The sequence below is a fragment of the Herpailurus yagouaroundi genome, unplaced genomic scaffold (assembly GCF_014898765.1).
Source record: "Herpailurus yagouaroundi ecotype Mexico unplaced genomic scaffold, PumYag 569, whole genome shotgun sequence".
Classification (NCBI taxonomy): Eukaryota; Metazoa; Chordata; class Mammalia; order Carnivora; family Felidae; genus Herpailurus; species Herpailurus yagouaroundi.
This window is the reverse complement of record NW_024412786.1, coordinates 2,777,810-2,792,255: the sequence shown is the minus strand read 5'-3', so window position 1 is coordinate 2,792,255 and position 14,446 is coordinate 2,777,810. Positions and strand designations below refer to the sequence as shown.

Here is a 14,446-nt window from a genome sequence, read left to right as displayed (position 1 = left end):
CGGAGGCGCCGGGGTGGGCCGCGCCGCGGCGGGCGGGCGGGCGGGGGGCGCTTCCTGGGGCCGCGCGTCCAGGGAGCTGCGGCGTCCGCCCGTCCGTCTGCCCGCAGGCACTGCCCGAACCAGCCGAGCCTCCGGAGACCCGGGCCGCGGGGGCGTCGCGGGCTCAAGTGAGTGGCCGTCCGTGGGGGGAGGGCGCGAGCCAGAGTCTCGGCCGAGTCGGCGTCAGCGCAGAGCCGAGAGGCCCGCGCTCCTCGGCCCGCGCCACAGGGGGACCGGGCGGGGGCGGGGTGGCCCCGGGGCGGGTGGGCCCCGAACCCCGGCCTGCGGGAGGAGTGGGCCCGCGGCCCTGGGAAGCTCCGGGGCCCCAAGCACAGTCCCGAGCGGGAGGCGGCTCGGGCCAGGGCTCGGAGTCCGGGTACAGGGAATGGGGGGTGCGTGGCAGAAGTTCCCTAACCACCTCCCACCCCACCCCCTCGCCCACCACCTCCCAGCCCCAGGATGCTCCCCTTCGCCTCCTGCCTCCCCGGCTCTCTACTGCTCTGGGCGCTGCTGCTGTTGCTTTTGGGGGCAGCATCTCCCCAGGATTCGGAGGAGCCGGACAGCTACACGGTGGGGACCGTGGGGCCACTGGCCTGGGATGGGCTGGGTAGGGACACAGAGACCAGGATCCTGGGGTGGCTGCTGCTGGGGACGATTCTCCCCTCCTCTGGTTGGTGAAGCGGCTGGGGGGCCATTGTTTGGAGCAGGCTGGGAGGGTGGCCAGGCTCAGGCCCTGATCTTGGCCTGGTCATTTGAAGGGGACTGGGAAGGACTACTGGCCATCTCTGGTCCCTTTGTAGGAATGCACAGATGGCTATGAGTGGGACCCCGACAGCCAGCACTGCCGGGGTGAGTGCGCCTGGGGGACCCACCCCCAGGAACTGGGAAGGGGATTGCGGCCTCAGCTCCGAGAGCAGCACTGGGAGCCCGATGACCTGTCCTCTGCCCAGCTTGGCTTGGCGGAGGCCAGCTCTGATTCCCTGGGGGCCAGCTCTGTTAGGGGTGGAGAAGCCATGCAGGCCCCTCCCTCTCAGAGAAACTCAGGACACCCTGCCCCCACCCCTCAATAGGCAGGAGAACAAACAGGGCACTGCCCAGAGGAGTTGGGTCCTGGAACCTCTAATCACTCTTCTATGTAGCTTTGTCCCATCACGTCCTGGGAGGGCAGTGTCTGTGGGGTGGGTGAGGAGGCCTGCACATCACTCTTGGGCTGAGCCAGGGCCAGGGCTTTGGGGAGGGATAGAGACCCTCTGGGGGGAAGAGAATGGGGGTGGGGGGGACTATGGAAACAGCCACCCCGCCCCACCATCAGCCCTGGCAGGCTTGGGGAAGGGTCCTGGGCAAGCACCTTTAGCTTGTCGAATAGAGAGGGAAGGCCTTGCCTGGGTCACACAGCTTATAGAAGGCCAAGCTGGGCTCCTGCCTGCCACCCACCCCACGGCCAGCCCAGGAGACTGGCTGTGCCCAGCAGGCCCCTCTCTACAGATGTCAACGAGTGCCTGACCATCCCCGAGGCCTGCAAGGGGGAGATGAAATGCATCAACCACTATGGGGGCTACCTGTGCCTGCCCCGCTCAGCCGCTGTCATCAATGACCTTCACGGCGAGGGACCACCACCACCAGTGCCCCCTGCTGAACATCCCAACCCCTGCCTACCAGGCTATGAACCTGATGAGCAAGAGCGCTGTGTGGGTGAGTGAGGGTCACCCTGACGCGGGGACTTCCAGTCCTCCTACCAAGCATCTGTCACTGCATCTTAAAAACTCAGACCTCAGTTTCTCCCTTGCTCGAAAGCCTCTTCAGGGCTACTGGGATGCCATCCAGATCCTCGCTTTGTGTGGGGCCTGCCACACGTGGCCCCTGCTCCTGTCCCACTGCTCCAAACAGCATCTGGAGCCCCCTCCCCGATTGCTGGACAGACACTGCAAGAGCTCTGCTTCTCAGCTTCTGTTTTCTACCCTCTTCCTGACCTGGACCCCGCTTCTGGGTGCCACGGGCTTTGGAGGAAGGCCCTGGAATCAGTGTTCCTGGGAGTATGGGCAGGGCCTTACTTCCTAATGCCCCTCTGGCATGGGAATGTCACAGGTGAGGGGTGCCCTTCCTGTTGGCTCCCAGGCTGACGGACTGTTGAGTCGAATCCGTGAGCTCCTTTTTTGAGAGTTCTGGTGTTACTCACACACCCCGTGAGTGGTACCTGACCTGTGTCTTCCCGTGTTGAGGTATCTGTCATGTTGGGTGGTGCATGGGCGCCCAAGTGGGGGCTGAGTGGTGTCTCCTGCAGACGTGGACGAGTGTGCCCAGGCCCTGCATGACTGCCGCCCCAGCCAGGAGTGCCATAACCTACCTGGCTCCTACCAGTGCACCTGCCCCGATGGCTACCGAAAGATTGGGCCCGAATGTGTAGGTGAGTCCGGGGAATAGATCCTCTAGTCTCTGCCTTGTGCCCTTGGCCTGGCTCTCACCTTGCACCTGTTCTGGCCCACCGTCAGGCTTTGTCCCAGTCCCCCGCCACCTCTGCCTTCCTGTTGCCAGTCACAGGACCGTGAGGGTATATGTCTGAGTCCTGGCTGACCTGGCCCAACCCAGCCCCTGCCCCTGGCCCCAGGCAAGACTGTGGGCGGTGAGGGGGTGCCTTGGTGGCTCAGTCGGTTAAGCATCCAACTCTGGCTCAGGTCACGGTCTCACGGTTTGGGAGATCAAGCCCCACGTCAGGCTGTCAGCACGGAGCCCACTTGGGTTCATCTGCCCCCCTCTCTCTGTCCTTCCCTAACTTGTGCACTCTCTCTCTCAAAAAAAAAAAAAAAGGGGGCGCCTGGGTGGCGCAGTCGGTTGAGCGTCCGACTTCAACCAGGTCACGATCTCGCGGTCCGTGAGTTCGAGCCCCGCGTCGGGCTCTGGGCTGATGGCTCGGAGCCTGGAGCCTGTTTCCGATTCTGTGTCTCCCTCTCTCTCTGCCCCTCCCCCGTTCATGCTCTGTCTCTCTCTGTCCCAAAAATAAATAAACGTTGAAAAAAAAAAAAAGACTATCAGTGGTGAGGCCTCGAGGCCCGCGTGACTTGTGCCCTCTGCGCTCTTTCCTCTTCCTCCACCGCAGATATCGATGAGTGCCGTTACCGCTACTGCCAGCACCGCTGTGTCAACCTGCCCGGCTCCTTTCGCTGCCAGTGCGAGCCGGGATTCCAGCTGGGGCCCAACAACCGCTCCTGTGTAGGTGAGGCTGGGCCGGGCCGAGCCAGCTCCTGGATCCTGGGCAGGGTGGTACGGGGCAGAGGAGCTCTCTTTCTGAGCGGCCTAGGTAAAGCGGGCTGCTTCCTGGCTTTCACCCCCCTCCCATTTTGCCCTGCACTTCCAGATGTGAACGAATGCGACATGGGGGCTCCGTGTGAGCAGCGCTGCTTCAATTCCTATGGGACCTTCCTGTGTCGCTGCCACCAGGGCTACGAGCTGCATCGGGATGGCTTTTCCTGCAATGGTGAGAGCTCCGCATCTACCGCGTGTGCCTCTGTTGCTGTCCCGGGTCCTGTGCCATGGGACCAGATGCCTCTGGGTCACATCCGTTCTGCCCTTGTGGACCTCCTGTGTATTCCACCCTGGGGCTGATTGTAGGGCACCTGCAGACCCGCCCACCAGGACTCCCAGCTGGGGCGGGAAGGCCCAGAGGGGAGCAGCAGGAAGCACGGAAGCTCAAGCTCGGCGGGGAGACCCACAAAGGACGTGGGTCCTCCCCGCTCTGCGGGTCAGGTTGCCCTGCATTCGAATCCTGGACTAGGGCAAGCCACTCTTGTGAGCCCATTACTTCTGTAAAATGGGGTTGTCTTGAGGATTATGTGGGGAGATGACAAGACAGGCTTCATCAAGTTCCAAGCCACAACGTGGTTTTGTTTTAAGTGTATTTTATTCATTTTGAGAGAGACAGAGACAGAGCGGGTTGGGGGAGGGGCGGAGAGAGAGAGACAGAGACAGAGAATCCCAAGCAGGCTCTGAACTGGTAGTCCAGAGTCTGACACGGGGCTCGATCCCACGAACCGTGAGATCATGACCTGAGCCGAAACCAAGAGTCAGATGCTTAACTCACTGAGCCCCCCAGGCACCCCCCAGGCCACAACGTTTTAAGGCGAACTACCATTTATTGAGAACCTTGCCTGTGCAGTGCATTTCCTGTACATACTTGGCCACATTTAATCCTGCCAACAACCCTTTGATGTAAGTATGAATGTTTCCTTCCTCTGGAAAACGAGCATGGTAATCTCTCCCCTGAGCTTTAGTGGGAGGATTGTTAAAAAAAAAAAAAGTGAGCATAACATCCTTCAAACAAAGAGAGGTTACGTGACTTGCCCAGGGTCATACAGTTAGGGCAAGATGGCACCAGGGTTCCGCTCCGGACTTCTCACTCCATGTCACCTGGCCATGTACCCTGTTTATGTTCTGCTTTGCCGCTGTGTAAGTCCCCACTGATACCTGGCTCGGTGCTGGGCATCATGAGGAGAGCCAGAGCAGAAAACCTGGCTCCTGCCTGTGCAGCTCGCAGTTGGCAGGACGGGACTGTGTGCTTAGGCTGACTGTGGGTTGCAGGAATTGGGCGAGTTGCCAAACCTATAGATTCCCAGTGCTCTCGTGTAGTATCGCCTTGCAGTGCTGGGGCAGAGAGGCCTGTGGGCTGGGAGGTCTGGGCAGATGTTTCTTTGAATCCTCTGTCCCCTTACTGAGCTTTGCTAGGCTGGTCTCATCCCCCTCTGTCTTTCCACACTGAGCCTGACATCGGGCCGGGGCTCTCGTTCGTGGGACCGGATCGAGAGGATTGCCCTTGGCCCAGAGCCCTCCTCCCCACTCTCCCTCAGATATCGATGAGTGCAGCTACTCCAGTTACCTCTGCCAGTACCGCTGTGTCAACGAACCCGGCCGCTTCTCCTGTCATTGCCCGCAGGGCTACCAGCTTCTGGCCACGCGTCTCTGCCAAGGTACGGGTTGCCCCGGTGGGGCGGGCAGGGTGGTATCGGGGGCTGGTGGCCTGATGTCTGGGTTCCAGCCCCTTTCCCCTGACACAGACATTGATGAGTGCGAGTCGGGCACACACCAGTGCTCTGAGGCCCAAACCTGTGTCAACTTCCATGGGGGCTACCGCTGCGTGGACACCAACCGCTGCGTGGAGCCCTACGTCCAGGTGTCGGACAAGTGAGTCCACTCGCACAGCTCCCCCCTACCCCAGAAACTGCAACTCTCAGAGGCCTCTGCTATTCTGCCTGGCTGGTGCCTCGAGGGCCGATGGGAGTTGTAGTCCGTCATGGCTAAATCATGCATCCTGTTCTAGCAGGAGTGGAAGGATCCTTTGGGGATCCCTGTTTCTTTATTATTATTTTCTTAATATCTACTTTTGAGACAGAGAGAGCGCGCGAGAGCATGAGCGGGGAGGGGCAGAGAGAGAGGGAGACACAGAATCTGAAGCAGGCTCCAGGCTCTGAGCTGTCGGCACAGAGCCCGATGCGGGGCTCGAACTCACAAACCGTGAGATCATGACCTGAGCTGAAGTCGGACACTTAACCGGCTGAGCCACCCAGGCGCCCCTGGGGATCCCTATTTCTAGGGGTGGGGCCAAACCTGGGGTATGGGCTAGGACCTCATTCATGTCCTCATCTCCGGGTCTCTAGTCGCTGCCTCTGTCCGGCCTCCAACCCCCTGTGCCGGGAGCAGCCCTCGTCCATCGTACACCGCTACATGAGCATCACCTCGGAGCGGAGCGTGCCCGCCGATGTGTTCCAGATCCAAGCGACCTCTGTCTACCCTGGCGCCTACAATGCCTTTCAGATCCGTGCGGGAAACTCGCAGGGGGACTTCTACATTAGGGTAAGGCTTTCCCCTAACTCCACCCTTCAACTGATATGCATAATCCAAAATTGAATTCCAGGAAACTCTAAGTGGGAGACTCGGCTTTATCACCATGTCCCGCCTCTTCTTTCAAAGCCCCGCCCCCTGGGAGGTGCAATTTCTAGAAAGGTAGGGGTATTCTAAATTCCCTTGGCACAAACTGCAGGTTGTTAAATACAGTTCTAACGGGGCCTTCGGACGCTGGGGTTTGAGTCCCTGCACCGGCTTCCATATCTGGCCTCAAATTTCTTCACCTTTAGAACAAGGCACTGGCATGAGAGGCCAGCCCAGGTGACAGATGCAGCGGAGTCTGAGGAAGGCAAAACGATGAAGCTGGGCCTTGGAGAGAGAGGCAGTGGGGGTTGGTGCAGGGGCCTGCGGTACAAGAGTCCAGTTCTCTGCCTGTGGAACCGTTAGGAGGGAGGGGTCCAGGTGGAACTGACAACAAGAGGGGTCCAAGAGGTTATCGGATATCAGTTGCTTTCTCTTTCTGAAACTGAATGCTCTGAAGGGAAGTCGGCCTCCTCCAGGTCACCAAAGGCCCCACCGCTCCCAAGAGTCTCCCACCCTCGCCTTGAATCATCAGTTGACCCCGGTTAGACAAAAGAACTAGATGGGAAAGGTGGGAAGAATACCAGTGGTGGATCGCTCTCTCTCTCTCTTTTTTAAGTTTATTTATTTTGAGGGAGACGGCATGAGCAGGGGAAAGGCAGAGAGAGAGAGAGAGAGAGAGAGGGAAAGAGAGAGAATCCCAAGCAGGCCCCGCGCTGTGAAGCCCAATGCAGGGCTCAAACCCACGAACCGTGAGTTCACAACTTGAGCCAAACCCAAGAGTCAGACGCTTAAACCACCGAGCCACGCAGGCGCCCCACCAGCGGGAGATCTCTGAGGGCAGGAGCCTGGGGGCACGAGAGAGGAGATGTCAAGGGTGTCACAGAGCCAGATGAGGGTCTGGAGTCCCAGCCTGGCTAGGGCTTTCTACTTCAAAGCAAACTGGTTGTGGGTGCAGGAAAAGGGACAGGGAGGGGATGCCAGGGCAGGGTCTTGGCACGTAGGTTGACACAATCTGCATGTCCCCCCACCCACTGTGCCCTGCAGCAAATCAACAATGTCAGCGCCATGCTGGTCCTCGCCCGGCCTGTGACAGGCCCCCGGGAGTACGTGCTGGACCTCGAGATGGTCACCATGAACTCCCTCATGAGCTACCGGGCCAGCTCTGTACTGAGACTCACCGTCTTCGTGGGGGCCTACACTTTCTGAGGTGTGGGTGGGGAGCCCTCAGGGAGGGAGAGGTTTCCTGTAGCCGAAGAGCCGGGGGCTCAGGGATGACTGTGTTCGGCTAAAAGGGAAGATGCTGTTGTGAAGAGTAGAAAGAGAAAGGCAATAAAGGGAGAAAGAAGGAGTCCTGGTGGCTGAGGGGGGTGGGTCACACTGTAGTGAACCCCAGACCGGGGAAGGGACCAGGCTGTGGGAGGAGGGTCCACCACCCACGGGGGGGGGGGGGGGGGGGGGAGTCTCTGTTCAGGCTGAGGGGGCCCCATGGATAAGAACTGGGAACTGCAGCCCCAAGCCAGGATTGGTCTAGGTACCACGCACATTAGAATCGCTCTGAGAAGGTAGGAGGTAATAAGGCTACAGACTCCAGGACCCAGCCCAGAAATTGGGATTTGACTGGTCTGCAGGGGGCCTGGGAAACCCCACTGTAGACGATGGAAGCCTTGGGTTGCAATCCCAGCTTGACCTCAAACTGTCAACTTGGCTCGACCCTCGTGGCTTCCCGAGCCTCTGTCTTCCAATCCATAAAATGAGGCAATTAGACTATGAGTGCTTTCCAAACTTTTTTTTTCCAAGCTACAGAAAATCTCATCAAAGGAAATTTTATTTGATCAGGGAAGTCTGATGACCTAGGACTAGATTCCAAGCTGCAATGCCTTGCTTACTCCATCTCCCGGGTGGTCTCAGTGCTCCACCAGGGAGCCCTAGGGTCCTGAGGAGCTTGGTTTAAAAATCACTGGACCTGCTGGTCTCCCCAGTTCCTGCCTGGATATTTCACAAGGCCCCTGGGGCCTGGCACCACCTTCATAATACATAAGGCTGCAAACAGTTATACTTTTATCGTAGCCCAAAAGATTCCGATTAAAAGGCTGGCTAGCCTGTGAAGGTGGGGGCTGGAGTTGGCCTCGTGGCATGGCTCAGGTCAGGGGGCCGTGGCTGCAGTAGAGCTGGGACAAGGTCCTGCTCAGAGCGGGTCCCAGATTCCTGCACAAAGAGAGAGGCAGGTGAGGCTCAGGCCCCGGGCCGGAGCAACCCAGCCCCAGCCACTCCCTCTGGATCCTTTTCCTTGCCGTCACCTCTGCAGTTGGCCGCACTTGATGGTGCTCAGCAGCAACTCCTGTTCCTTGGGGGTGGCACAGGCATCATAGGCGGCCAGTAGGCTGGGGGGGGGGGGGGGGGGGCACAGGCGTCATAGGCGGCCAGTAGACTGAGTGGGGGGTGGTGTTTGAGTTTCTAAAGCTTGACAACAGCGGACACCTGGCCCACTTTGAGTGGTGAGGTCAGCATCACGGGGGACAGGCAGAAGAAGTCAGCATGGGGTAGAGGGGTCAGGACCACTGCTACACTTCCTGAGCCTGGCATTCAAGGCCCTGTTCTATCCAGCTCACACTCCCTTCGTGCTGCTGCAAATGTTCTCCAAGTATGGCCATTCTTGGCCCAGTCTTCATGGCCCAACCCCTCCTCCAGAAGCCTTCTCTGCTGCACCAGGCAGAATGTCTCCCTCCCTTCCCTCCCTCCTCCCTCCCTCTTAGTGGCTGAGATACCGTCTGGTCCTAGCTGGCTCTGTTTTCCTTACCATCTGACGTCCACTAACTCCTCTCCGTGAACTCAGCCGGGTCTGTCCAGCCCTCGAAGAGCCAGACCCCTCCGCAAAGCACTGGTTGAGCTGAATTGCACGCAGGTAGGGCAGAGGCAGAGGACCCCTAAGGGGCTCTGCTGCAGGCCTACCTGGCAGGGGTGCTGTACCGGTCCACTATGGCTGCTGCCTTCTCCCCACTCACACCGCGCACCTGCATCAGCTGTCGGGCGAACACCTCGCGCACTGACTGGGCCTGGGACGGGGGAGGACTGTATCAGGAGTGGTCTGGGGCTGGGCCACCTAAGGAGGCGCTGGGTAGAGGCACTACCTTGTTCTTGATGGCTCCCGCGTTGAAGTCACTGAAGGTGAGGAGTGAGCAGAGAGGATCTGGAGAGGGCCCAGGCCTCGATTCAGGGTCCCCGGAGGTTCCCCAGGGGCGACTGCGTAGGGTATGGCCCTGAGGGAAGAGGGAACTGAGGCCAGGACAGAGCTCTAGGGGACAGCCCCCAGCCAGTCCTTGCCCGATCCTAGGCCTCTGTGAGCCAGCCGGAGAAACAGAGGTTTTGCTCCCTCACCTTCCTTGGGGGAAGCCCAGGGCTCAAGGACAAATACACCCGCTCACCTGGTAGAGTCTCTGTAAGCCCCGCGTCATGAGGGCCAGGTAGGCAGCCGACTCTTTAATGTCCGCTGTACGCTTCACAAAGAAGCCGTCGATGACCTGGGGAAGAGGAGGAGCCCACCCAAGAGAAGGAGGGGATCCTGGCGGGAGCCATGGACCACGGGGTCCCTGCCAGCCTGGCCCTGCCCCCTCGGCTCACCTGAGTGTTGGTGACAGCCTGCAGCAGCGTGCTCTCTGGAAGGCTGAGGTTGTTCGCCGAGCAGTGCTCCTCCACCAGGTATATCCGGTGCCCCAGGCCACAGCGCTTCAGCCGGAACTGAGGAGGCAGACAGACGGGCAGGGTCAGGCCCGGATGCCCACCTGCCAGCTGTCTATCTGTCACGCTCAAAATCGTCACGGGACCCTGGGCCCACCAACCCACCTCCTCACCCTCCCTAGCGTCTCTGCCTTTCTTAGAGCGGCCTCCACCTTTGCTCGCACTGTTCTCGTTGCACGGACACCCCTTCCACCATCTCTGAATGGTGCCCGTTCTTCAAATCTCCGTTGGCCTACACATGGCCTGACTACGCAGTTAGCCCGGCAGCCGGCACCGAGACTGAGCTGCTTCCGTCCCGCTCCTGGAGCTTTGGGTCCTATTTATCCCGGACTGCAGGGGCCGACCGCCTGAGAGTACTTGAATACGTTCCTCAGTCCGGTCCAGTCACCCTGAGCCCCTCCCGCGTGCCTGCAGGGGCTCCACGGGTCGGATCTTGGGGCTGCTTGGGTGCACCTCTAATGGGAACTCTGAGGCCACCCGGAAGTGCCCCGGGCTCCTCTGGGCTGAGGAGGAGCCCTAGAGCAGACACGGAACTGGGAGCACAGTGAGGCCAGTACAGGAACCTTCTGCTCGTGGAAGCGGCCATCCATGATGCTGCTGTTCAGGTCGTCCAGCCGCTTGCGCTCCACGATGTGGTCCAGGACAAGCTCCCCAGGTCTCGCTGCCAGGAAGCCGAGAAGGGTTCTCTTGGCTTGCGTTTCCCACCCCCCAACCGGGCCCAGCCTCTGCTACCTGCCCTTCCGTCCATGCCCCTTACCTGGGTCTCCGGGCTCGGTCTCCTGCGCCACCCACACGAAGTCCCCAACATGCAGCTTACGCACCGTGTGGGTGACACGCAGCCGCTGTAGCTCGAGGAGCAGCTCTTGCCTGTGCCTGGCCCTGGGGTTGCGAGACAAGAGGCCTAGATCAGGACGCCCGATTGTGCCGCCTCCCAGCATCCTCCCCCTCGCTTCCCCCACCCCGCTCACCCCTTGGCTTCACCGGTGTCCACACACAACAGCACCCTGTACTCTCCAGGCCTGAGCTCCAGTGACAGCTGCCGGGCACTCCCTTCGCTGGCGCCACTACGAGGCGGGGAGGGGGTGTTGGTGTGTCTGAGGCCAGAACACCAGTGCCAGGCAGGTTCCCCCCAACAACCCACGGTGGGTGGGGCAGCTCAGCTATGGCTGACGGGGACAGGGTTGGCCTCATTTCTGGGACCCCTCTTTCTCCCCTGTTGTCCCCCTCCCCGCTCCTCCTCACAGCTCAGCGGAGGCTGCTCCTGGCTCTCCTGGCTCCGCCCCAGGGGGCTCCTCTGGTCCGAGGCCCACATTCAGTGAGCTCAGGCCCTCTGACTCAGCCAGCTTCTGGGCCAGCTCCAGACCCTCAGGGGTCAGCGAGTACCTGGGAGATGGAGGAGAGGAACACAGACCTGCCTTTTTCACTCACACCTGGCAGGCTCTCCCGCCGGCCCCCAGCGAGGCTGGCCACGCCAGCCTCGGTGACCCTGCACGAACAAGTCCAGTGGCTTCCACGCCCCCGGGCTGTGTTCTTGCTCCCCAGATCAGCATCCTGTGGACCTGCCCAGGGATATTTCTCAGTCCGCAACAAGCACATCTCAGACAGACTTTCCCTCTCTCCGGAGCGCCTTTTCTGCGTCTCTCCCCACTACGTTCTGAGACACGTCAAATGCCGTGTCCTCCAGCAAAGCCTGTCTGCTCTTACAGTAACCTGTGGCACCCTCTCCTCTCGGATCCTGCTGGTACTCCAACAGTGGGGGCTCCTGGGAGTACAGTCTTCCCTCCCCCACCTATCTCAACAGCACGAGGCCTGAGATTAGCTGGGTGACTGTAGGGCCCCACTTGGAACATCATGCCACATCTCCCCCCCTGCACCTCCTGTAGGTGACCCTACCTGGCTGGCTGGTGTGTCCTGAGAACCAGGTTCCTGTGGAGGAGGGAGCGGAGGGCTGGCCAGGGTCGAGCACTCCCAGGGGCCGCCTGTCCACAGGGGAGGAGACCCTTAGAAAGCTCCTGGTACTAACTACCACACGTCCAGCTCCCTGGGCCCCAAACCACTGCTTGCTCCCAAGAAGAGAAGTCTCTGGTGGACTCGGGGTCTCATCAAGAGCCACTCGGCTCCACCCTTTTCCCATCTCAGTGCTCACCCTGGGAGTTTTCTGGGCACACCTCCGCAGAAGCTCCTCCTTGGTCAGGAAGCCATGGCCACTAGGATTCTGGAACCAAGGCAGAAATGTAACCGAGGCGGGTTCAGCACTGGGGCCAGTCCTGTCACTTCCAGGAGCCTCACGCCCCACTGCCTGACTTCCCCTGACTCCTGGGACTACCAAGCGCTCACCAGGTGTTCCTTGTAGAGCAGAAGCAGGACTGCCCGGGCTCCCGAGTGCCGAGTGGGCCGGTAGCTGCCACGGCCTCCTGCTTTGGGCTGGGCTGAAACCTGAAAGATACACAGCGGCTTTGAAGAGGAAAACCAATCAGCCATCAGAGACTGAATCCCTGACAGGGCTGGGGTTCAGGTTCTAGCTCAGCGACTGGCTCCAGACAAGTCACGCAAGCTGCCTCTGTTTCCCTATCTATAAAATGGCTCAGGTGATGGGCCGGCCTGTAAAAGCTGCAGCGACACGGTGGATGGTTGGAGTGGGGGATGGGAGCAGGAGGGGGGTCAGGGGTGGAACTGGCCTGACCCAGCCTCAGTTCTACCATCCACTGCACAACAGAAGCAGTAAGAAAAAGCCAACAATAGCAATGCCCACGACTTACTGGGCTTGGCCCCCTAAATAGCCTGATCGTGGAACTCCTCAACTGACTCTGTTATCACTCGGGATCTCCATCCACAGAGGAGAAAACGAAGTAATGAAGATAAATCATTTGCCCCAGGCCAGGTGTCACTGGTGGGAGATCTGTACCCAGGCCTGATAAGTCCCCCAAGCCACAAAATCTTACTCCTGCTGTTCCCATTTTCCTTTTCACTACCCTTGCCCACTCCTCACTGGCACGGAAGAGTCCTGGGCTCTGGCAAGTGGCCCTTCTGGGGCTGGACTCTTCTCTCCAGATGGTGAACTTGGAGCATGGTCACCTGCGGGAGCAGAAGACAGTCAACCCCACGGAATCCAACAGGTGGGAAGGTCTGAGACGCTGCCAGCTCACGTGGTAGGTGAGACAGGTGAGGCTCCGTGTGTAAGCCAGCCACTAGCCTGAGGTTAAACAGCAACTTGGACATGAGTGAGGTGCCTGAAGCTAAGGCATACCAGGTGATTATGGAGACTGCTCCCGGGGGGAGACTCGGGGACCACCGACTCCTGACCCCAGCGCTCACCGCCTGATGCTCTGTGCTGCTGCAGCCGCTGATCCAGCATACGGCAGAGCCTGTCTCCGAAGTGTTGTAAGATTTTTGCTTCCTTGCCGCTGCGCAGAGGCAGTGGGTACCGCCGGAGGGAGCGCAGCGCCTGGCGGCGGTAGGGGTACGGTACTAGGTCAGGGCGGGCCTGGTGGTCTGGTTCCGCCCGCACCTGTCCCCATTAAGCCGGGACCCACCTTCTGAAACACGAATTGCGTTCGGCGCCCCCTACTGGCTGCCTCGTCCCGCCATTCGGTTAGCCAGCGTATGAAGAGCGGGTTGGGGCAAACCGGCAGCGGGCGTTTCCGGCCCATGCGGACCGGCGCTGCCATGAGCCCCAGGGCGGGTCCTCTGGCGCCTCGCGCCGACCGGAACGGGACGCCGCCAGTTCTGGAGACGGGATTCGAACACCTGACTCGAAAGGGTTAGGGCGGAACCTCTCCAATCACGTGGTCCCAAGCGGGGCACTAACTAGACGAGCCTCCCGCTGCCCTCCCCGCCCCTGCAGTACTCCAAGTGGTTGGTGCTGAGAGCTTTCTCTATACCCTTTCACCCCCTCGCCCCTCCCGGCCCAAACCAGCCTTCGGGACGGGCCCCACCCAGACCCTCGGAGCCTTGACCCGCCCTTTCCTCCATCCCAGATTCAAGAGTGGGGTCCTCTTTGTGCGAGACAGGAAGGCGGACAGCGCCCCCGTGTGGCTGGGAGGGCTGGCTGGGGTGGTGCTTAACACCGAGTAACCTGAGGCTGTCAGTTTCAGTCTCACCTTTGCCGAGGAGGCTGGAGACGGGGTTTTCAGAAACGGGGGGGGGGGGGGGGCGGCACAAATGAATACAGATATATTTGCAGGAGGGACATCTAGAAAGGGCTCCAGGGACGGAGATACAAAGGTAATGTAGGAGATGCTGAAGGACCTCCAAAGAAACGGAGGTCCTGAACTGGGAGGGAGCGGAGCGTGGATACCCAGCAGTGGGGGAGGGGCGCAAAACAGGGGACGTATTAGGAAGGCCAAAGCTAGGAGGACGGAAGGGAACAGAGAACAAGTTGAAAAGGGACAAATAGGAGATGCTAGAACTCAGGGCAGGTGTGTGGAGGGAGTCTGAGATGGGCTTGTGGTTGGATTCAGGGGAACTGGATCCCCTGGAGGTAAGAGCCCGGACAAGGGTGGAAGGGGAGAACATGTCGTTTTCGTGACTCATTGGAGATGAGAGACCCTCAAGGAAGTTTAGGTTTAGGCTTATGCAAAAGGAACCCAGGTTGAGAGACGAGTACAGCCGAATTCGGCTCGAGGATCTCGCCAGGAAGTTACAGCCTTCCCCAGCTGTTTTACGGAAGTATCGAGGCGCAAGTCTGGGGCCTTCGAGGAGCGGAGAGGAGGCAGGCCCGCCCCTTCAAGACTCCGCCCAGCCGCGATTCTGCACG

At 60.0% G+C, this 14,446-nt stretch overlaps 2 protein-coding genes across 3 annotated transcripts; one reads left to right on the top strand and one right to left on the bottom strand.

The window, feature by feature from the left end:
* The first annotated feature begins 15 nt into the window (after positions 1-15).
* Positions 16-7,303, top strand: EFEMP2 (EGF containing fibulin extracellular matrix protein 2). Its single transcript, XM_040465895.1, has 11 exons — positions 16-167; positions 492-609; positions 840-888; positions 1,525-1,731; positions 2,321-2,443; positions 3,134-3,250; positions 3,392-3,511; positions 4,878-4,997; positions 5,085-5,211; positions 5,685-5,880; positions 7,000-7,303. Exons 2-11 carry the CDS (start codon positions 499-501, stop codon positions 7,159-7,161), a joined length of 1,332 nt encoding a protein of 443 aa, XP_040321829.1. The 5' UTR covers positions 16-167; positions 492-498; the 3' UTR covers positions 7,162-7,303.
* Positions 7,304-7,726: 423 nt separating this feature from the next.
* On the bottom strand, positions 7,727-13,593 carry MUS81 (MUS81 structure-specific endonuclease subunit). 2 transcript variants are annotated; one of them, XM_040465891.1, is made up of 16 exons: positions 13,224-13,590; positions 13,006-13,135; positions 12,680-12,765; positions 12,028-12,126; positions 11,837-11,905; positions 11,584-11,669; positions 10,933-11,073; positions 10,659-10,754; positions 10,448-10,569; positions 10,254-10,351; positions 9,574-9,690; positions 9,378-9,473; positions 9,084-9,212; positions 8,905-9,008; positions 8,253-8,336; positions 7,727-8,160 (listed from the first exon to the last, which is right to left on the bottom strand). In XM_040465891.1, exons 1-16 carry the CDS (start codon positions 13,356-13,358, stop codon positions 8,094-8,096), a joined length of 1,659 nt encoding a protein of 552 aa, XP_040321825.1. In that variant the 5' UTR covers positions 13,359-13,590; the 3' UTR covers positions 7,727-8,093. The 2 variants fall into 2 exon arrangements, with proteins under 2 accessions (XP_040321825.1, XP_040321826.1); XM_040465892.1 differs by lacking the exon at positions 8,253-8,336 and having other exon boundaries at positions 13,224-13,593.
* Between the last annotated feature and the right edge of the window lie 853 nt (positions 13,594-14,446).

Bases quoted from the DNA above. Each gene is read 5' to 3' on its own strand.
- MUS81 (XM_040465891.1), bottom strand. From the start codon at position 13,358: ATGGCAGCGCCGGTCCGCATGGGCCGGAAACGCCCGCTGCCGGTTTGC. The intron at 11,670-11,836 runs GTGAGCACTGAG...CCCTGTGGACAG, and splicing joins GTGCCCAGAAAACTCCCAGG to GCGGCCCCTGGGAGTGCTCG. The intron at 8,161-8,252 runs GTGACGGCAAGG...CTCTTTGTGCAG, and splicing joins AAGTGCGGCCAACTGCAGAG to GAATCTGGGACCCGCTCTGA.
- EFEMP2 (XM_040465895.1), top strand. From the start codon at position 499: ATGCTCCCCTTCGCCTCCTGCCTCCCCGGCTCTCTACTGCTCTGGGCG. The intron at 3,251-3,391 runs GTGAGGCTGGGC...CTGCACTTCCAG, and splicing joins CAACAACCGCTCCTGTGTAG to ATGTGAACGAATGCGACATG. The intron at 5,212-5,684 runs GTGAGTCCACTC...CCGGGTCTCTAG, and splicing joins TACGTCCAGGTGTCGGACAA to TCGCTGCCTCTGTCCGGCCT.